The sequence below is a fragment of the Petaurus breviceps genome, unplaced genomic scaffold, assembly GCF_028583685.1.
Source record: "Petaurus breviceps papuanus isolate PSGF00001 unplaced genomic scaffold, PetGlider_PUasm1.0 175, whole genome shotgun sequence".
In the NCBI taxonomy this organism is placed as follows: Eukaryota; Metazoa; Chordata; class Mammalia; order Diprotodontia; family Petauridae; genus Petaurus; species Petaurus breviceps.
Genome location: NW_027185764.1, coordinates 65,828,551 through 65,850,753, shown reverse-complemented (window position 1 = coordinate 65,850,753; position 22,203 = coordinate 65,828,551). Strand labels below are relative to the sequence as shown.

General features: G+C 40.0%; 1 protein-coding gene across 1 annotated transcript in view; it reads left to right on the top strand.

Annotated features, from left to right (window-relative positions):
- XYLT1 (xylosyltransferase 1) overlaps window positions 1-22,203 on the top strand; it is a 438,827-nt gene that overhangs the window by 389,553 nt on the left and 27,071 nt on the right. The window contains exons 9-10 of the mRNA XM_069085297.1: window positions 6,953-7,215; window positions 12,968-13,163. Of these exons, the coding sequence (XP_068941398.1) occupies window positions 6,953-7,215; window positions 12,968-13,163 (459 nt within the window). The remainder of the gene's footprint in view (window positions 1-6,952; window positions 7,216-12,967; window positions 13,164-22,203) is intronic.

Genomic DNA, 22,203 nt, shown 5'->3' with positions numbered 1-22,203 from the left:
TCATCCTTATCAGAATAGTTGATAACAATTCAGACTAATGGTAATGGACCCAATCAACCTTCCCCTGAAATAATCATCATCAGAGTTTCTAATTCTGAAAACCATGCAATCTAGACAAATGTAGAGGGGAAAGTTGGGAAGAAAATAGGACTTATTTGTCATCTAAACCCAGTGGGAAGAAAATGAGGCAAAGACTGATATAGGGACCGCAGATCAGTGGGGTCACAGGATTACAGACTGAGAGTTAGAAGGAGCTGAAAGGTCCTTTAGTCTAATCTCTTGTTATTTTGCAGATGAAAAAAATGAACCCCAGAGATATTAAGTAACTTGGCCAATGTCACATTGATAGCAGAGGTCCTCTGGGTCCCACAGTCCTATACTGTATCCTTTTGGTGCTACCCAGCTCCCTACCTCATCCCCAGTAGGGATTAAAATATCTCCCCTTGCTCAAATAGATGATGCCTTTAATATACAGCCTAGATCCTAAGAATACTGAGCATCCAAAGAGCCTCCCTATTTTTCTTCTCCCCAACTCCCTACAGAAGTTGTATTCAGAGACTCCAAGGGTGCAGTTTATTATTCCAGATATTCACTTGACTAAATTGGCTGCCAAGTAGCTGGGCTATATTGTCCAGCATTTTGTGATTTTCATTTTTCTCTTTATGCAGAGAATTGCTGTTCTTTTTAAAGTTTTGGAAAGAGTTCTCATAAAGCTCAGTATGACATTTCCTTGCTTTCTTGGTGTTGAACCTATTTACACACAATAGGTTTCCTGGCATTTTCTTGCCTTTCTTTCTCCCTTCATTAGGAAAGGAAAGACTAAAATGGGTGAACCAAACAAGACAGCCCTTCCCTTTCTGCTTCCTCAAGTTTTACACACATCAGCCTCCGCTGACTTCCCAAGTGTCTCTGATGGGCTATTTCTGAGGGCAAATTTCATGGTACCATGAAATCTAATTAGTTCAGGCCTCCTAATTCGGATTTTTTGCTAATTCAGACAGGAACTGGGTCGAAATGTATCCTTTCCGGTCCTTAAGGGTATGATCTATTAAGGAAATTTATATAACATGAACAAAATTGCACGCTGAATATTTGACCTACTGAAGAAAATAATAAATTGGTTTTAGATACCTAGCCGAACCTATTTAAATGAGAACAATTGATTTGCTAATTACAAACAAGTATTATCAGTCCATTAAAACAGAACTGTCAGTGCCTTACCTGGGCATTACTTGATCGCATAACTATTATGTAATTCAGACTTTTTATCAGATCATAATTGCCTTCCCCTGATTGGCCTGAATTAATATTATTTTCATGGAATTCTGATTCCACAGAAGTGTTGCTCCTTGACAGTTGACACTGTTGACTATCCCCTTTTTCCTAGAAATTCATTGCTCCCTGGATTTTCATGACTCTGTTTCACTTCTTTTCACTATCGTTTGAAGAATCACCTTCCATTCCCCTATGCAGGAGGGCTCTGTGCCTATGCCCTCCTCTCTGCTCTCCTCCTCACTTTGTTGCTGTTGATCAGTCATTTCCCACTCTTCATGACCCCATTTGAGGTTTTCTTGGCAAAGATACTAGAGTGGTTTGCCATTTCCTTCTCCAGCTAATTTTACAGATGAGGAAACTGAAACAGAGTTAAATGACTTGCCCATGGTCACACAGCTAGTAAGTACCTGAGGCCAAATTTGAACTCAGGAAGATGAATCTTCCTGGCTTTCGACCCAGTGCTCTATTCACTGTAGCACCTAGGGCTGTCTCTACACTAGTGTCTCCCATGTAGTGATTCACAAACACCTTGGGAGTTCAAAATGACAGTCCAAAGGGTTGATGCAAAAAATTATTTTATTATACCAGTAATAAGCAATCAAAGAATATTATGTAAATTATTTTAGTTAGATATTATAAAGAGAACCTAGGGGTTTACAAAGCATTGTCTTTGTTGACAAGAGTTAACAGAACAAAAAATACAGAGAACTACTGCAATCTGTGTGATCTCATCAACTTCCATTGGTTCAGTTATCATCTCTGTGCAAATGACTCCAAAATCTACATATCCAGCCCTAGTCTCCCTCCTGAACTTCAGTTCTATATCACCTGCTAACTTTTGAACATCTCCAGATGAGTGTACCCTAAGCTTTTCAAACTCAGCACCTCTAAAACAGGGCTCATGCCATCTTTTCCCTCAAATATCTCTCCCTCTGCCTTCCATATTGAGATTACCACCCTCCTTCTAGTCACCCAAGTCCACAACTGTGGAGTCATTAGCAACTCTTTTTTCTCTGTCACCCCTCATATCTAATCAGGAAACCCTCTCAGTTCATCCTCTGAAATATCTCTCACATCTTTTCCCTACTCAAATGACTACCACCATAGATCAATTCACTAATCCAGTCTCACTAGGAATCCACAGAACTGTCAAAGAAATCTTCCTAACTAGGAGCAGGTTAATAAAGTAAAATAGATCAACTATTCTGATTTTTTTAAAGAGAGAACAATACTAAATTGTCAGTATCAAGTTGTTTCTAAAAGCACAGGTATGACCATGTCACTTCTTTGCTCAAAAAAATGTTTCCCTTTGTCTTCACAATAAAATGCAAATTCTTCCATTTGGCATTTAAAGCCTTTAGAGATCTCACTGCCTCCTACCTTTCCAGTCATCTTACACCTTACTGCCTGTCTTACACATCTTTGATCCTGCGATGCTAGCCTCCTGGATGTTCCAAAAACAGGACACTTTATCTCTTGGCTCTGGGTATTTTCTTTGTCTCCCATGCCTGGAATGCTCTGCCACCTCTCCCAATAGTAACCTCCCTGGCTTCCTTTAAGTCTCAACTAAAATCCCACCTGCAGGAAGCTTTCCCTAATGTCTCTTAATTCCAGTGCTTTCCCTTTATTATTTCCTCTTTATCCTGTACATACCTTGTTTTATATATATATATTTGTTTGCATGTTATCTCTCCCATTAGATTGTAAGTTCCTTGAGGGCAGGGACTGTCTTTTACCTCTTTTTGTATCCCCAGTGCTTATCACAGTGCCTGGCACATTGATTGATTGATTGATTGATTGATTACTTTATATTACTCTCTTCCCCACACATGCTTCTCCCAGGCTGGCTTGTTTGCTCTTCCCCACACATGACATTCCTTCTCCCATAGCTTTGCCCAGACTCTCTCATGCCTGGAATGCCCGCTCTCCTCACTTCTGCCCCTAAGAACCCCTAACTTCCTTCAAGGATCCTCTGAGGAGGTCCTTCCTCCCAAAGTTATACTCTTAATCTCTCTAGTTGTTAGTGTTCTCCCTTCCATGAATTAATTTGATTATATTTTCCTGACAGCAACTTGACATAGGGACTGTTTCCTATTTATCTTTTTTTCTTCTCAGCACCCTGCACAGTGCATGGTGCATAGGGATTTAACAAATGCTTGTTGAATTGAACTAACAGTCATGTATACACACCTCATTTCCTTTCACAGTAAATAGCCTTCACATGTCCTGAGGATCAAGCATATTCCCAAATGTCAAAAATCAAGAATCCATTGGCTGTAAAGAGCCTGAAGTTAGTGTTCAAAGAAAACAGTGTAAGAGGTTGATAAATATAGAAAGATGCCCTTTTAGAAAATCTGGACGTGACCAGAGAATCATACAAGGAGAATGACCTTGAAAGGTCATTTAGTTCTGCCCCCTCCCTCTAGGCAAGAGCATAGCTTTAGTTTCTCAGGCAGATGATATCTTAAAAGGCTTACAAGAAACTTCATCCCCAGAAATTAATTCCATTAGTTTACAACAACTGCAGCACTAGCCTCAAAAAGGGACAAATTATGGATTCTCTTGAACACTTTTATCAGTCACTTAAAAGAAGTCTTAAATGGTATACTTACATCTGAAGGTAACTTGAAGCTTCAATTCAATTTGACAAACATATATTATGTGCCTATTACATATGTTTTGTACACATAAAACACTATGGTGGATTCTGGGAAAGATAGCTATGGCATATACCTAAATAAGTATTTATATGATGTTGAAAAAGGGAGTAAAGACAACTTGGCATTTGGGGAGGGTGTGATACCATCAGAAAAATCTCCTTGATAGTTTAGTGGATAATGGATTGGAAATGGGGAGAGACTGGAGCCAAGGAGAACAATTAGAAGGTTATTGTATTTGTCAGGTGATGAGTGGCCATGTGCATGAAGAGAAGAGAACATGCTAGCTAGGTTATGGAGCTAGAAGATATGAACTGACGATATAATGAATTTTGTTATGGACATGTTGAGTTTGAGATGTGCATGGGATATCCCATTTGTGATGCCCAAAAAGCAGCTGCAGCTGCAGGGCTGGAGCTTGGGAGAGAGGTTAGGGATGTATCTGGGAAGAAGAATAACTAACATTTATATAGCACCTACTATGTGCTAAGCACTGTGCTAAGCATTCTACAATTATTATCTCATTTAAGCCCCACAGCAACCCTGGGAGGTAAATATTATCATACCCATTTTACAGATAAGGAAATTGAGGGGGATAGAGATTAAGGGACTTGCCAAGGGTCACACAGCTAGTAAATGTCTGAAGAGGTATTTAAACTCAGATCTTTCTGCACTGTATCCCCTGAATCACTTAGCTTCCTAATCATATGCATAGAGATCCTAGCTGAACCCATGGGAGCTGCTAAGATCACCAAATGAGATAGCTTAGGAGAAGAGAGCCCAGAGAAGAACTTTGGGAGGCACACTGCACTGCCCCCCACTCTTGAATCCCTCACCCTCTTGTCCTATCTCAATTCATGCAATGCCAATTCTTAAACCTCTGTCACATGCACCATTGGTTCGTTCCTTTCTTCTCCTGTGCACACTGCTGAAAAAAGCCATGCAACCATGCCAATTGGATTAAGAATCCACATTATATCATCTCAGCTGGGACTTCAATGCTACATAATAATCCTTTTATTCTTTCCTGATTGACTCTTTATCATACACCCTGAAGCATCTCTTCCATACCTTCTCTTCTGAAGCTCCCTAACATTGCTTTCTCTCCTTCCATTTTTTTTTTTATTTTGGCAGAAGAGCTCATGTACTTCCCCTGATCTCCCTCTACATTCCTGTCCCCTTCTTCCACCCACATCTTCACATCTCATCTTCTCCTTCTTTGTTCCAATTTCTGACAAGAAGGCCCTTCTCCTTGGCCTATTTTTGTGTTCTCTCTCTCTGTCTCTCTGTCTCTCTCACTCTCTCTCACACACACACACACAGACACACACACATACACAGAGTACCATTATATTGTTCAGTCATGTCTGACTCTTCATGACACCATTTATAGTTTTCTTGGCAAAGATACTGCAGTGGTTTGCTATTTCCTCCTCCAGCTCTCTTTAAAGGTGAGGAAAATGAGGTAAACAGGATTTAGTGACTTGCCCAGGGTCACATAACTTATGGAGTGTCTGAGATTAGACTTGAACTTCGGAAGAAGAGTCTTCCTGACTCCAGGCCCCCCAACCTATCCACTGCACCAACTAGCTACCCTTCATATTTCCCATGGATCTTCCTGAGCAGGGAATTAACATGAACAGACCTATACTTTAGGAATGTTAATTGGATGGCAATGTGGATGATAGATTGGAAAGGAGAGAGACTGGAAAGAGAAATCAATTAGGAATCTATGGCAGTAGTTCAGGCAGGAGGTGACATTGCCAGCAAGAGGTGGAGTGAAGTGTGCAGATGTGAGAGATACAGAATTGGCAGGACTTGGAAACTAACTAGCTATGGAGAATGAGTGAAAGTGAAGAGTCAAGAATATGTCCTAAGTTATAAACCTAGGAGACTGGGAAGAATGGGGGTACTCTCAAAATAGACATTATGAAGAAGATGGGCATGGGGGAAAAGATAATAAATTTTGTTTTGGCTATGTTGAGTTTCAGATGTCTGTAGGCTATCCAAGTGGAGAGGTCTAGCAGCAATTGGAAATGTTGGAGTAGAGATGAGGTAAGAGGTACGGGCTAAATGTGTGGGTTTGAGAGTCACTGCATGAAGATGATCGATGGTGAGACCATGAAGATTAGAGATTAGAAGCTGGTAAGATCACCTAGGGAGAGCAAATAGCCAAAAAGAAGGCCTGGCTAGAGTTTGGAGGGATAAACACCTATAGAGGTTGGGACCATGGATTATGACACTACAAAGGAGACTAAGAAGGACAAGTCAGATAGGTTTGGAGGAGAATCAAGAAGAGCAGAGTCACGAAAACCCAGAAAAATTCAAAAGGACAGTGTGATCAACAGTGTCAGATACTGTAGAAAGGACAAGAAAGTTGAAAACAGAGAAAAAGCTCGGAATTAGTTCTTAGGAAAAGGTCCTGGGAGTTCTGGTGGACTCTAAGCTCAAAAAAGAGCTGATGCAATATTGGCTTTATTAACAGGAGAATGATGTTCAAACTTAAAGTGACAACATGCCTGCTATGTTCTGCTTTGTTTAGATTACATCTGGAGTATTGCATCTAGTTCTAGGTGGTGATGTTCAGTTGTTTTAGTCATTTCCAACTCTTTGTGACCCCATTTGAGGTTTTCTTGGCAAAGACACTGGAATGGTTTGCCATTTCCTTCTCCAGCTCATTTTACAGATGGGGAAACTAAGGCAAACAAGGTTAAATGACTTGCCCAGTGTCACACAGCTGGTAAGTGTCTGATGGCAGATGCTTAACTAGCATTCTATCCACTTCACCACCTTGCTGGCTTTATTGACAAGCTTAGACAAGGGACCAAAGAATGGTGAATAGGATAGTAATAAGCTACCAAAAAGTTATTTGGCCTTGAACAAGTCACTTTCCTTCTCTTTTTCTTAGTTTCCTGGGTAAAATAAAAAGGTTGGATTCCATCTCTAATGCCACTTCCAGCTCTAATATCCTCTGGTTCTGACAATAATTAACTAAGTTTCTTTCCATTCTGTGACCACAGCAAACTGCCCGACCGACATTCTTTGCACGTAAATTTGAGGCTGTGGTGAATCAAGAAATAATTGGCCAACTGGACTATTACCTTTATGGGAACTATCCCTCGGGCACCCCAGGTCTGCGGTCCTACTGGGAGAATGTTTATGATGAAACTGATGGGATCCACAGCATCAGTGACGTGGCACTGACCATGTACCACTCATTTACCCGCCTGGGCCTCCGGAGAGCTGAGACATCCTTACACACCAATGGCGAGAATAGCTGCAGGTGAGCCCAGAGGCCCTTAGCTTTTTCCTTATAAGGCATTCAACATTGGGTCCAAAGACAAGATGCTTACATAAGTTGCATTGGGGAAAAAAAGTTGGTCATGAGAAAATCAAAGGGGGAAATCAGTATTTTAGGTGTTTGCGAGATTTTCCTTTTGTTCTCTTTCTTCTGAGGAGATGAAAATTATTTTAATTTCTGAATACATATTAGCTCATGAGTTCTTAATCTATTATTGTGTCCTGGACAATCTGGTAAAGCCTATGGGCCCCTTATTACAATAGTATTTTTAAATGAATAAAATAAAATACATAAAATTTGTAAGGAAATCAATTACAATGAAGTAGTTATTAATTTTTTTAAAGTCCATCAACCCCAAGTTAAGAAGCCCTTCTCTAGCTTTTGCTTCCTTTCCCCCAACTCCTTCCCCCTTCTTTTTCATCCATTCTTTCTTCCTTCTTTTTCTCTCTTCCTTTTCTTTCTTCTTCTAACATCTCTTCCTTCCTTTATGATACATAGTACCTTTGGGAGAAGGAAGGGGGAATGGAAGGGAGAGAAGTATCATAGTATCATAGACTGAGAGCTAGAAGGGACTTGGAAGTCATCTGATCCAAATCCCTTGTCTTACAGACGAGGAAACTAAGGCCCAGGGAAGTTAAATGATTTGCCCAAGGTCACAAAGGTAGTAAGTAGCAGAACCAGGGTTAGAACTCAAGTTCTCTGGCTATGCTTTCCATTGTCCCATGCTTTCTCCTCAAGCAAAGTCCCCAAGCTTCCTTCTTGCTCTGTAATGCCTTTTTGTCAAGTGTTGCTGCAAGACAACGGGGGTGACAAATAGAATTTCCCTTCATCAGCTAATGTACTAAGGCCTCTCCCTCTACAGTATGGCTGTGGAGTCAAGAAGGCCATGCTTTAAGTCTCTCTTGATTCAAGTCACACTGAATGTGTAACTCTGGGCAGATCAATTAACTTCCCAGTACCAGACAACCCTAAAACTATAATTTTCATAATACTCATTAATCATCATTGGTAGAGGGAATTTTCTCCCTGGGAGTTCCCTATACCAATGAAATCACAGGTCCAGGCCAAGAAACAAACAAAATTATCATCATCGTCATCATCATCATCATCATTATAAGGCACATCTCCTTATAATATACTTGGAAAGACAATTCACATTCTTTTGTTGACCTAGATTTTCCTTGTGCATAATATTCTTGAAATAAGCAGGCTGAAGCTTGGAAATTTGGAGGGTTATACCAGGTTACGGTGTACCCCACTTTAAGCAATCCCAGCATATAAAACCTGAATTTACAAAACAAATCAATTAAGGAATGATAATTTCCATTCTAAAAAGGTTTGTTTGACTTACAGAAGGAGTCATTGCAAAGATTCTTTAAAATAGACCCAGCTATTCATTGCTTTTGCAGTATATGTTGATATATACCCTCTTTAGGGGAATTTCTATAGCTGAAGGTGAGGTACAAGCGTATTAGTCATCATGGTACTGGACCTTTAGGACAGACCAGCACAGGATCAACACAGACACCCTTGGAACCTGTGAGCAGTACCTGGTTATGCTTCCTTCAACTGTGAATTCTACTGCCAAGTAATAATAGTCGCATTGTTTTGTTTGATTTTTTTCCTTGTCAAAGCTGTGGGCAAAAAGTGTGTGTGTGTGTGTGTGTGTGTGTGTGTGTGTATGTGTGTGTGTGTGTGTGTGTATTTAACCCAGCTACCTTTGCCCAAGAAGCCATTTTAAGAGGCAAACATTTCATTTTTTCTTTATTTCACATCTCATCCTTTGTAACAAAGCAATGATTTCAGGAAATGGGTAAACACAGGAGGTTTATATAACCATTGTAATTGGGCATAAAAACTTAGACTTCTGATGGGGACTGGAAGGAAACTTGTATTTAACAGAATAGGAACAATGATTTGTGGAATGCTGTTATTATGGGACAAGTACAGTATAAGTACTAGACAATTTAGACTTTGTCGAAGCGGGCAGCCTTTTATTTTACAAGCTATAAAGGATGCTGAGTTCTTGTAACTTCTCTCCCTCTCTTGGCTTTCTCCCACTTTCTCCCCTTTCTCTCCCTTCTCTCTCTTTCTCTCTCCCTTTCTCTCCCATTCCCTCACTTTCTCCCTCATTCTCTCTTTTTTCCCTTCCCTCCCTTTTCTTGTAATGTCTTTTTCTTTCCTCCTATGCCTAATCTAAGCTGTTTCTTAGCATTTCATAAATACCTGTTGTATAGAGCACTGCACTGGGTGCCAGGCAGAGGGAGGACAGAGGAGATATATAAAGAAGACTTTGGGATGGGGGAGACACACTATACATGCATAAATAACTTCACAATACCATTAAATCAAAATAAACAGTACAAATTAATATAGTACACACCAAGTACGGAGACAGTAAAGAAAAAGGCAAGGTTTAATTGGTGAAGTGGGATTAATTCCAGGCAGTTTCATAGAAGAAGAGATTCTTTTATGTTGATTTTAAAATGGAGGAGTAGGGGGAATAAATTCATTTAAACAGCATGAGTAGGAAACAATTTCAAATGTGTTTTCGTGAGGGGTGGGGGAGTGCCAAAGATTTACATAGCTAACAGATTTGTATCCTGGGTGCCTTTTTGCCCCTCCCTGAGTGCATGCATGAAGCAGCAAGCACCCCAGCATCCCCAGGGTGGCTGCCAACACAGGTTCTTAGATCTGCTTTGTTAAAGGAAAGCAACTCAAAATGGGTTAACAAGCTTACTTTAATCAGTCAAATATATATATATCGTTTACCTAGTTCAGGGGAAAAAGGTCAGTACCCCGAACTTCAGAGTATACAGGCAGAATTATCAAGACAGAGAAACAGGTCAAGTAGACAGGTTTCCAAACTGTCCAACCATTACATCCATACCAAATCAACATCTGGTTTTTTCAAAGCCGGGGGGCTCTCAACAATGGCTTCCCAGAGTCTCATCTGATCAAATCACAGAACACTTCTCAAAGTGAGCCCCAAAGTATAGCCTCACATCAGGGATTATATAGCCTTCTCCTGGGTCAGAGAATGTAACAACCTTCTGGACCCACTGGCCAATCAAAAAGTATCTACTGAAAAACAAGCCTCCCACCCCAGGCTCCTGGTGTACTTTAGCCTAGGGGCAGGGAAGATCTTAAAAATTTACATTCCCATTACAATGCATCATTCCCACCCAAAGAGACACTGTCATAAGACCTTAGATGTTGAACTGGAGAGAACCTTAGAAGATATCTAAGCCAAACCTCTCATTCTGTATATGAGGAAAATGATGTCCAGGGATGGCCAGGGACCTACCCAAGGTAGTAATCATCAGAGGTGAAATTTAAGCAGAGGATAGAAGCCGGCCCCTTACATATCCAAAGGTATAAACCAGGCTTCTGCATGAAACACTGAGGGACTTCTGCCACTGAACTGAGAGAGACTTTCTTAATGTAAGGGCTTCAGTTGAAGAAAGGAATAATTACTCCCAATTTTCTATCCCACTATGCACCTCCCATCCATCTGCTGCTGACTTTGTGAGGAATCCAGGATGGAAAAGGAGGAGAGGGAAAGGAAAACAAGAAGCGTACTCTAGAGCAGCTTATGTGATAACACAATGGAAAAGAGAGATAATCTTGGAGTCAAAGGAAGCAGGTTCAACTTGGAGCTATGCTCTGTGATAGTAAGCAAATCACTTAGTCCTCTGTCTTCAGATTCCATATTTCTAAAATCAGAGGATTGGCCAGGATCTGAGGCCATTCCAGTTGAAATGTATATACTAGAAAACTCTTAAGTTAATCAAGTTAATCCTTGTATTAAGCACTTGCTGTATATCCAGCCTTACAGTAGGCTAGGTGTGTTTATACCCACTCAGCAGTGAGTGACCATTTAAAATACCTCCTCACTGCCTTCCTCTTTTCTACCTCTCACACACTGATCAAGAAGGACAAGTGCACACATGAGCTAGGAGACTAAGAGAAGACTTAGGTTACTTCACATATATACTTTGGTGGTAAAAAATATTACCAGAATGGAGTCACACTCTCACTGGGGCAGCCACTGCTAAGGGGCTCCCCCTTCTAGAAATGATTCTTTAATTGCATCTCATTGATTCAAGCTATTCCTCAACCACAGTAAATATTTGCCACTGCCCATCATGAGAGCAGTAGGTTTTAGGATTCCAGACAGCAGTGAGATGATTGCTTGTGTTGGCTGCATGACCTTGTGAGCTGTTTTTCCAGAATCCTTGTTTTATAGCTTGCTGGACTGGGCTTATTCCAGAAGCTATATAAACAGAACTGCATGGTGTCCGGGTCTGTAAGAAAACATCACTTCCTGACTGGCTGTCTTCATTTGGCATATTCCAAATGAGTTGACTGTCTTCTTTGACTGTTTGCTTTGGTCATTGTTATTCTTACCTTGGTTCCATGTCATTGGAATTCACTTGTCAATGTGTGCTCCCTGAATGGGGAAACTGGAGGGAGGAAGTGGATCTGGATGTTGACAGACTCACCTGTTTAAATTTGCCTGTCCTCCTACCTATCAGCCACAGGTCCCTGAAAGGTCTTTGATAGGTCCTTGACAGAGGTTAAAGAGGTCATTTTTGCCAAGCCCTTCATTTTATAGCTGAAGAAACAAGTCCCTACCTGGTTAAGTGGACTACTCAAGGTTACATAGGTCATAAGTGACAAAGCTGGGAATCAAAAGCAGGTCTTTTGACCTTAAAACCTCTGACTCTTCCCAATATGCCATGTTCCCCATAGCCACTTGTTCTGGACCCATGATTTCCACTGGTATAGGGAAGACCCAATAAGGGGTCTCCCCTCTACCAGTACAAGTTGGCATATTCTCCAAAATTTATAGTCTTAGAGAGTTACCTCAAGCAGTGAAAGATTTGGTAATGTCCTCAGGATCACATAGATCTCAGAGGCAAGACATGAACCCAGGACTTCCTGACTCTGAGGTCTGCTCTTTCTCTACTATACCACAGTGCTCAAGGCCAATCATAGTTCAGTGGAATGGCAGCCTATGGCATTTTTGCCTCAGGTGTTACACATTATCATTGGATTATAAAGTTTAAAGCTTAAAAAGCCTTTTCAGATCATCTATCCCAGACATCTCATTTTATAGATGTTAAAACAGGACTAGAGAAATTAAGGGAAGGCAGTGTATGGTATAGGAAAAATAGCAAAGCTGAAGACAAGAAACATGGGTTCAAATACCTCTACTGACATTAACCATATATGTCACATTGGGAAAGTCCTTGGGACTCTTTGGACCTCATCTGTTTCCACATCTGTAAAATTAGGGGGAAATTGAACCAGGTAACCCAGAGAGATCTTCAGGGTTGATTTCTGTGACCCTATGAAGTGATTTACCCCAATATCACGCCAGATGTATCAGAGCTTGGATTTGAACTCAGGTCCTCTAGGTCCAAATCTAGGGCTTGTTCCATGATACCATACATCACCTAATGCTTCTAAGTGAAACAGCTCTTGTCAAAATTATCTAGTAAGCTGTCTGTCTTTGGTCACCAGTCCCCTCTTATATCTGTGCCTCATCTTCCTAACATGGCCCAAGGGGTTGACTCAGCAACAAGACCCATAGCTTCTTATTTGTAAGGCCAGCCTCATTGACCCAAACCTACAGGAGGCTAAGTGCACAAGAGGTAGTGCATCTCAGCCTCCCCTGGCTCTGATTTGGGGTTGCTCACAGTCACAGATGGTTGTTTCTATTTTTCAGGTACTATCCAATGGGTCATCCAGTATCTGTTCATTTGTACTTCCTTGCTGACCATTTCCAGGGCTTCTTAATCAAACACCATGCAACAAATCTGGCTGTGAGCAAACTGGAGACTCTGGAAACATGGGTAATGCCAAAGAAATTCTTTAAGATTGCCAACCCACCCAGCGATTTTGGGAGACTTCAGTTTTCTGAGGTATGGATTATTTGAGATACTCTCTTTACTCTTCTTGCTTCAGCCTTCTCATCATGTAACCCTCCTTTTCAAACTTTGTTTTTAGAAAAGGGGATAAAGGACAAAGAGACTGGTCATGCTAAATTCTGAGTATCTGCAGGCCCACTAACATCCTAAAAATGTTGCCCAGGCTTACCCATCAGTACCAGCCTAATCTTTGATCTGAAACAATCAGTCAAAAAGTACTTATTAAGGACCTACTATGTGTCTGACTCTGTGCTAGGCACTAAGGATACAAGTAAAAAAAAGTCTGAAACAATCCCTACTCACAATGTGTTTGTATTCTAATGGGGAAGCCAACAAGTACATGTAAAAATATGTCTAAGTTGGGGCGGCCAGATAGCACAGCAAGTAAGAGCACCGGCCCAGAGTCGGGATGACCTGGGATCGAATCCGGGCTCAGATACTTAGCACCACACCCAGAAATAACTGGCTATGTAACCTTGAGCAAGTTACTTCACCCCAGTTGCTTAAAATATATATATACACATATATATACATATATATGTTAATAAATACTTATCTATATGTATGTATATTGTATACATGTATACACATGGAGACATAGTTATATGCATATTATGTGTATATAGAGAGAGAGATATATATCTCCAACTATATGGAAATATACATATCTATATGTAGAGGTGGATATCTCCATATATATGCATACATACACAAAAAGTTTAAATACTGAGTAGTTTGAGAGGAAGGGACCTAGCAATTGAGGGGATCAGAAAAGAATTAATGAAGATGGTACCCTGGAATAAGTGAATTCCAGGCAGGGGGAACAGCCAATAAAAAAGAGATGGAGATAAGAGATCGAGCATTGAATGCAAGGAACAGAGAGAAGTCTAGTTTGTTTGGATCACAGAGTATAGTACCTACTATGTCACCTAGAAACAAGATAATCAGGGTGTGGAGAGTCATGTTCGAGGAATAACAGGGAGGTTAGTGTCAATGTAAATGGATAGGAATAAGGTAAAAGGATACTAGAAAAGTAGAGGGAAAGTTATAAAAGGATTTAAAAGCCAAACAGAGGATTTTATATTTTATCCTGGAGGTATCTGGGAACCACTGGAGTTTATTGAATATGAAAGGCAATATGAACAGATCTGTACTTTAGGAAGATCAGTTTGACAGCTGAGTGGAAGAGAGACTGGAGTGGGGACAGACCTAATGCAAGGGGGGCAACCTGCAGGTAATTGCAGTGATCTAAGTAGAAGGTACAAGGTGGCATTGTGCCAGATTCCAGGGATACAAAGAAAAAACTAAGAGCAATGCCTGCCTTCAAGGAACTAACTTTTTGGGGGGAGGACAAGGAAACAGATAAATAAATGCAAGATATTTTGAGAAAGAAGGCAAGAGAATCCTAATAACTAAGGAAAATCAAGTAGGACTTCGTAGGAGAGAATACTTGAGTTGAGCTTCGAGGAAACAAGGGGTTCTAAGGAGCAGAGGTGACGAGGGAGTGAATTCTATATATGGGGAAATCCTAGACAGAAGAAGGGGGAAATGACAACAACAAACCACTTCAAAGAACATCTTTTCCTGCCTGGTGGGTCAAGTATGTCATTTGTGTTACCTAAAGCATAATATTATGTGGAGAAGATACTTTTTAAAACTTAGAGCACAAAAGAAATGTTAATTGCTATAATTATTATCATAATGCAACCTAGTTCCACTCCAAACATGAAGAGTTGTCATTTAATAAACATTTTCAGACTTTTTTAGTCCTGCCAAATTATCACTTTTAGATAAGATTCCTGTTCTTCTCTGTTCCGGAGTCATAGAATCGTTCATATTATTACAGATTTAAAACTGGAAGAGACTTTAGAGATTACCTAACACAACTTACTTATTCTACAGATGGGGAAAATGGACTTGCCTGAGATCATGCAGAGAATTAGAATCTGTAAGGATAGGGTCAGGACTAAGGTCTGGACTGATGTTTTTGTGGTTTGACATATTGTTATTGTCTTTTTTGGTATTTTATATTTTAACATTTACAATTTATTTTATGTATATGTGCAGCATGACAGAATGCAAAGTGTTAGATTTGGAGTCAGAGGACCTGAGTTCAAATTTTGACTCAGACACTTACTACCTGTGTGATCTTGGGCAAGTCACTTAACTTCTATGGGACCTCAGTTCCTTATCTGTAAAATTAAGAGGTTGAACTAAATTATTTTTTATATCCCTTCCAGCACTCAATAAATGATCCTTTATGCAGAGAACACTGTGAACCCAACATCAGTGAAGTAGGAATGTCTTTACAACTAATAGGGCTTATAAATGTGTAGTGATCTAACCACACTCTCAAAGCCAGTCCTCCTAATAACAAGCATTTGTAAGATGGGGTGGCTAGGTGGCACAGTGAATAGAGCACTGGCCCGGCACACTCTTGTATTGTTTTATAAATATGTCTTTAGCATATCAGTAGTACCTGAGTTCAAATGAGGCCTCAGACACTTAACACTTAACTAGCCAGATGACCTTGGGCAAGTCACTTAACCCCAATTGCCCTGCCCTCCATCCTCCAAAAATTAAAAAAAAAAAAAAGATGACTGGTCAGGATTAAGAGTACAGTCTGCAGCTGAGGCACAGAGTGAAATCGACTAACTCACAAAGGATCCATGATACTGGCCTCATTAGAACCAAACTCTTAATCAGGGGAACTAATTACATATGGATGCACAGATTTAGATCTTGAGTCAGAGCTATTTCTATTTCTTTAGGGATAGAATGGAGGGTACACAAAGAAAAGGGTCACCATATTCCTATGGGGATGTTTACAGAGGTGTGCTAGAGCCAACTGTAGCTTGCAAGAACCAATTGTTACATTTTTAATGTGAGCACTTTTGCTTCTGTCATTCAGTTGCTTTTCTGTCATGGCCAACTCCTTGTGTCCCCATCTGGGATTTTCTTGACAAAGATACTGGAGTGGTTTGCTATTTCCTTTTCCAGCTCATTTTATAAATAGGGAAACTGAGGGTTAACAGGGGTAAGTGACTTGTCCAGGGTCTTCACAGCTAGTGTCTGGAGCCAGATTTGAACTCATCAGAAATAATCAATCATTACAAATCACAACTTGATTTATTTCCCCTCAGAATGCCTGGGTGTTAAACTTTGAACGGCACACTCTTGTATTGTTTTATAAATATGTCTTCAGCATATCAAGAGTGCTACTACACAGTGAAGACTCAGGGAATGAAGTCAACACCAAACTGGAGACCTAATGACTAGAGGCTACTAATAACACTAATTGGCTAATTTGCAAAGTGCATTACATCCATTCTTTCACTTGAGTCTCACCCACGCCCTTGTATGTGTGAATGTTGAGCTATTTTCTGTATCTGACATAAACTAATGGTCCTGCACCACATCTCCAGGCATCACCCCACAAGCAAATCACTGACCTGTATGTGCAGCTAAATGCAGAAGCATGTCCAAACAAGGCATCTGCATGATTTTTCTTGTTAAGCCACAAATTTCAATTAAGGCACCAAATTGATTGGGTAGATTTGTGCAGCCATTAAAGAGCCCACTCTATAAATTATTGGCTTTCTGAGGCAATTAGGAGGTGCCACAGTCAGATTCAACACTGGGGCGGGCGCAGCCAATTGGAGACATTAATGTCCCATTAAGGAGATGAATGTCGGGTTCATTCTGTTTATCAACATGGCTGCTAGGTGACTTGCTGTCTCCATGCCATGACAAATGATTGTGCCTGTCCCATTTCTTGTGATTTGCAAGGGCTCCCATTGTGGGTTTAGTTCTTCATTCCTGGGACCCTAATGTGAAGAAACACTTGACAGAGAGTCAGAGCACAATGAAAAGAGCTCTAAATCTACTGTATCCATAGTTTTAAAGTTTTCCTCCTCTCCTTCAAAGAAAACACAGAATTAAATTAGAGGAAGGGGGACAGGTGGTAGAGGGCAGAGGTGTCAAATATATGTAGCCCACAACACTCCTGAATGAGATTAAAATGTAATTGGTAGGGCAGCTAGGTGGCCAAGTGAATAAAGCATTGGTCCTGGAGTCAGGAGGACCTGAGTTCAAATTCGGCCTCAGATGCTTAACACTTACTAGCCGTGTGACCTTGGGCAAGTCACTTAACCCCAATTGCCCTACTTTCCCCCCTCCGAAAAAAACTGTAATTGGAAAATATTTAACAAAATAAAAATGCAATATAACATTAGATAACATTACATTTTAAAAGTAAGTTGATATGTGGCCTACAGGGATCTTTCTGTGTGGATTAGTGGCTTCCCTTTCTCTTGGACATCATTGGTATAGGAGACTGAGAACTGGTCTCAGGCTGCCATAGTTGTTTTCCAAATGCTCAGGTTGAGGCATGTTTTCCCCTACTCAACAAATTCCATTGACTTCTTTGTCTCAAAGGCCAATTACAAACTCCTTTGGCATTTAAAGCTCTTCACAATACATCCCCTTCCTACCTTTTCAGTCTTCTAATACAATCCTCCCCTCACACTCTCACTGTTCCATGCATACAACACTCCATCTCCCAACTCCATGTGTTGCTTTAGCTCTCCTCCACACCTGGAATGATCTTCCTTATCTCTGTCTTTTTTAACCCACTGGGGTGATAGCCTGGTAAGATGGAAAGAAAGCTAGTTCTAGAGTCATGTGGCCTAGATTCAAATCCCTCTCCTGATACTTGTTATCCATTTGATTTTTGGCTTCTGCTGACTTCCCTAAACCTATTTCCTTATCTGTAAAATGAGATTAAACTAGATATCTTTGAGGTCCCTTCCAGTTCTCGATATATGTTGTTATGGTCTGTGCCAGCTGAACATGTTGTCTAGGATGTGTGAGCTTGGAAAATCATTTAACCTCTCAGCACCCCAACATCTCTCCATAAAACTATAAGATACAGAGGGGTTGCTGGTCTGCATTGATAGAGGGAATTTTCTCATTGAAAGCTCCTTACTCTGCTAAAATAATCATAGGTCTTTACTAGAGGAGAAAAAAATGAAAAGAAAAAATTAGAGGAAAAAAGTAACTGGTGAGGCCTTTTCAATAAGGTAGACACATTTCTTCTTCTCTAGAAATGAGACCTCTCTCAAAGCTTAGGAAAATTATTTTCTTCTAGATAGGTCAGTGTGTGTGCTGTGTGCAGGGGTATGTGTGTGTGTGTGTGTGTGTGTGTGTGTGTGTGTGTGTGTTATTTTTCTAAAATGATTATTTCTTGGTGAGTCACAGAATGGTTCTTGCCCATCTGGAATATTTTATGTCACGAGGCACCCACAGCACAAGAGAAATAAAGAGTGTGGAAAGGAAGTCCATGATTGAAGTCAGTTGGTTTCCCCGTTCCTTTTGAGAATCAGCTGTCTTCTCTGGCCTCCACAAGACATCCTTCTAGGGGACTAAAGTCTCCCATCTCTCTTTATTCTTCCCTGATGACTGCCCCACTCAGTCATTTTGTCAGCATTTTCCTCTGTTTTAAAATTTAATGTCTCTGGAATTATTGTTAATGCTCATTTCTTGCAAGCTGCAAGGAAGACATTCAGTGGAATGTCTCACTCTACTTGTGAGCAAATCTGTTCTTTAAGCAAGGTACAGAAGTAGCAGCTAAGTCTAAAGCAATTTCTTTCCCTTTTTACTTTCTAATTTCAAAAACATGCAATTTGCTAAACAAACCCTCTTGTTCCAACTAGCCTTTTCTTTTCTTTCTCATTTTTTCAAAAATATCCTGGCCCTAGAAGGGAAAGGATTCTACATTGAATGAGTTTTTGCCATTTATTTCTCTTTCCTTAGTACAAATAAAAATCCTTTAATTGATAGGTTGGTTAGTTTTGCTGAACTGTTCCCTTTCTCTCTTTTTTTTTTCCTTTGTTAAAAGCCGTGATGGAGTTATAGAAGGGAGAAGGAGAAGTATTGGGAAATGATGATATAAAAACAAAAGATTATAATAAAATTATTTTTGTAGAAAAAAAAAAAACAAACATTGCACTGCACTAGGCCCTATTGAACAGGTCTTTTAAAAAGTGTGCTTGCTCAGTTACTTCTGTCCTTCCCAAGGATCAATGGAATTTTAAATATATGTTTAAAAAATATACCCACTCATCATCTTAAAGGGTTCGTTTTGATTTATACAGCCTCTCAAGTTCACTCATTCACTAAACTGAATTTTACTGAATCCCTGCTATGTGCAAGGTAATATTGAGGATGTCTCTTCCTAAGTTCTATCCATTTTGAACTTGTTTGTTTTTTCTATCTGAACATAAAAAAGGCTAATATGTATTGGTCCCTGTGGCATATAAAAATTGGGAACGTGCAACAGCCCAAAGCTGATATGTCAGAGAGCCATGAGACATGAGAGCTTTAACCTAGGAATGAAGGGGAATGTATTTTTAAGGAAGGTTATAAATGTGTTCATGTGTTTTTCTGTGTATACATGTGTGAGGTACTGTTTAAAAAAGGAAAAAAGATTACATGAAAAAAACATGTGTTATATATTGTCTTCATTTTCTCTACATAACTCTATGCTGCATCTTCAGAAACATGAAATTGGTGCTCTTGGGGAACAAAAAGAGATCTAATTTAATTTGGAAGACTTACAAGGCCTCTCTGCACTGGAATTCCAGGCAGTAAATTCATTTTTCAACACACTGGCGGATAAGATTCCTCCCAGGGGAAAAGAAACCACATGTGTACACACATACATGGATGACAAGCAGTTAGTGTGAGCTTTTGGTTCCTAATGGCCTTGTTTGTCCTGGGACCAGCCTGAAATAAGCTATGTGTACAGTCTCTGAATCCAAGGCTCTTTTCTAAGACCAGTTTGTCTTCTGTAAATGGACAGTACCCACTCTTTATTTATGAACACGCTGGCACTCTGTTTATGGACACTCCCTTCCCTGTTTTTAAATATTTTTTCTCTGAAATCATCAATGCCCATTTGTGCCAGAACCCAGAGGAGCAACCATTAGAACCAGATGCAGGCCAGTGAACTGGAAAAACAGCTTGGAAGACGATGACGGTGAATGATGGCAGTGATGGTGATGATGAGGGTGATGATAAATAGCATTTATAGAGTACGTTAGGGTTTGCAAAATGCTTTACATCTGTCATCTAACTTGATCCTCACCACAGCTCTGCATAAGGAAGATGCCATTATTATCCCCATTTTATAAATAAGGAAACATGGTGGGAAAGTCAAGTGACTTCCCCAGCATCAAGGGATCAAGATAGGTCTTCTTGCTTTCAAGTCCAGTGCTCTGTTTACTCTGGCAGGTCATGGGAGCCTATATTTAAAACTGGATGGGATCTGAGAAATCATGTGACCCAGTCCCTTCATTTGACAGGTGAGGAAACAGAGGCCCAGAGAGTTGAAATGATTTCTCCAGAATTACAAGAAATGGTAATGGCAGAGATGGAATGTGAAATTAGGTCTTCTAAAGCAAAATTTGGTGCTCTTTCCTCTGTGCCAGCATACTGATGCACATAGTAAATGCTTAAATATTTGCTAAATGAACATGTGGGCTGACTATATGGCAGCTAATTGGTACAGTGGATAAAGTAATGGTCCTGGAGTCAGGAAAACTCATCTCCCTGAATTCCAATAAAGCCTCAAACATTTACTAGTTATGTGACTCTGGGCAAGTCATTTTACCCTGTTTGCCTTAGTTTCCTCATCTATAAAATGACCTGGAGAAGGAAATGGCAAACCACTCCAGTATCTTTGCCAATAAAACTAAATGAGGTCACAAAGGCACAACTAAAATGATTGAATCACAACAAAATTGTTCATAGGAAAATGCTTCTGCTTTGGTCAGCTTTCCCCTACTGTTATGCTTTTGGGTCACCTCTCCTTTGCCACAGGTTGTTGTGTGCTTAAGGAAAACAAACTAATTTTAATAGAAAATGAAAGAAAACATGATTAAAAATATAGATCTGTGCCTTTGGAGAAAAAGAAATCCTGCAATGAATGATTCAGCATTTTTTATTATCTGTCACCATTCCCTATGTCAAAGACAAATCAATAAATAGTCATTTGAATGCTTTCTATTGGTGTAGACTATTTGGGGAGATAAAAAAAGTATAAAATGTAGTCTTTATTTTGAAGGAATAATTATAAAAAAATTAAATAGTACAAGACAACAATTGCAAAGCCATGGACCATGTGATTGACAGAGATAGTAAATTCTATCAGAGTTCAGAGGAGGGAAAGATTGTGATGGGCAGGGATAATCAGGCAAGATTTCATAAAGGAGCTAGGATGCAAAGTGGATCCTGAAGGATGCCTGGAATTTGGGTGGGAGGAGAAGGCACTCCAAAGAAGAAAAAAAAAAGATACGTGGTAAAGAAAAATTTGTTGAGGATTGAGGAAAGTGTGGATGTGGAAAAGCTCTAAATGTATTTATTCAGTATGACAGTTCATAGAGCAATGTCGTGAGAATAGAGGAGAGATCAGGCTGGATAGACTGGGACTTCGGGTTGATAATTGAAGAAACCATGAGAAATATGTATTCCTTCAATTCTGGAACAGTCAGAAAGAGAATGGAACCCTTTGCAAAGGCAAGGAGATGAGAGCCATGTATAAGAAAGAGTAAGAAGACCAATTGGGCTAAATTTTAACATGTATAAAGAAGAATAATCTGTAGTAAGGATGCCAAACATCAGGTTTTATATTTGCTCCTAGAGGTAACGGGGTTCTTCACAACCTAGTACATTTTCAGACTAGTCCATTGCCTAGCTGAATAGGGAGAATGGGGATTGATATGTTGTGGCAGTAGAAGCAAGTTTTGACAACAGAGTGGATATATGGGGTAAATCAAAAGGAGGATTCCGACACAACCCTGAGGTTGCAAGCCTAGGTAACTGAAAGGACAGTGATGCAGAACAAAAAATAAACAAATTCAGAAAGGGGTAGTTTGGGGGGAAACAATGAGTTCAGTGGAAGTGGTTCAGGGATGGCCAATTTGAAATGTTCTTAGAGCAGGTCATACTCTTAATATTTTATTTTATTTTAATA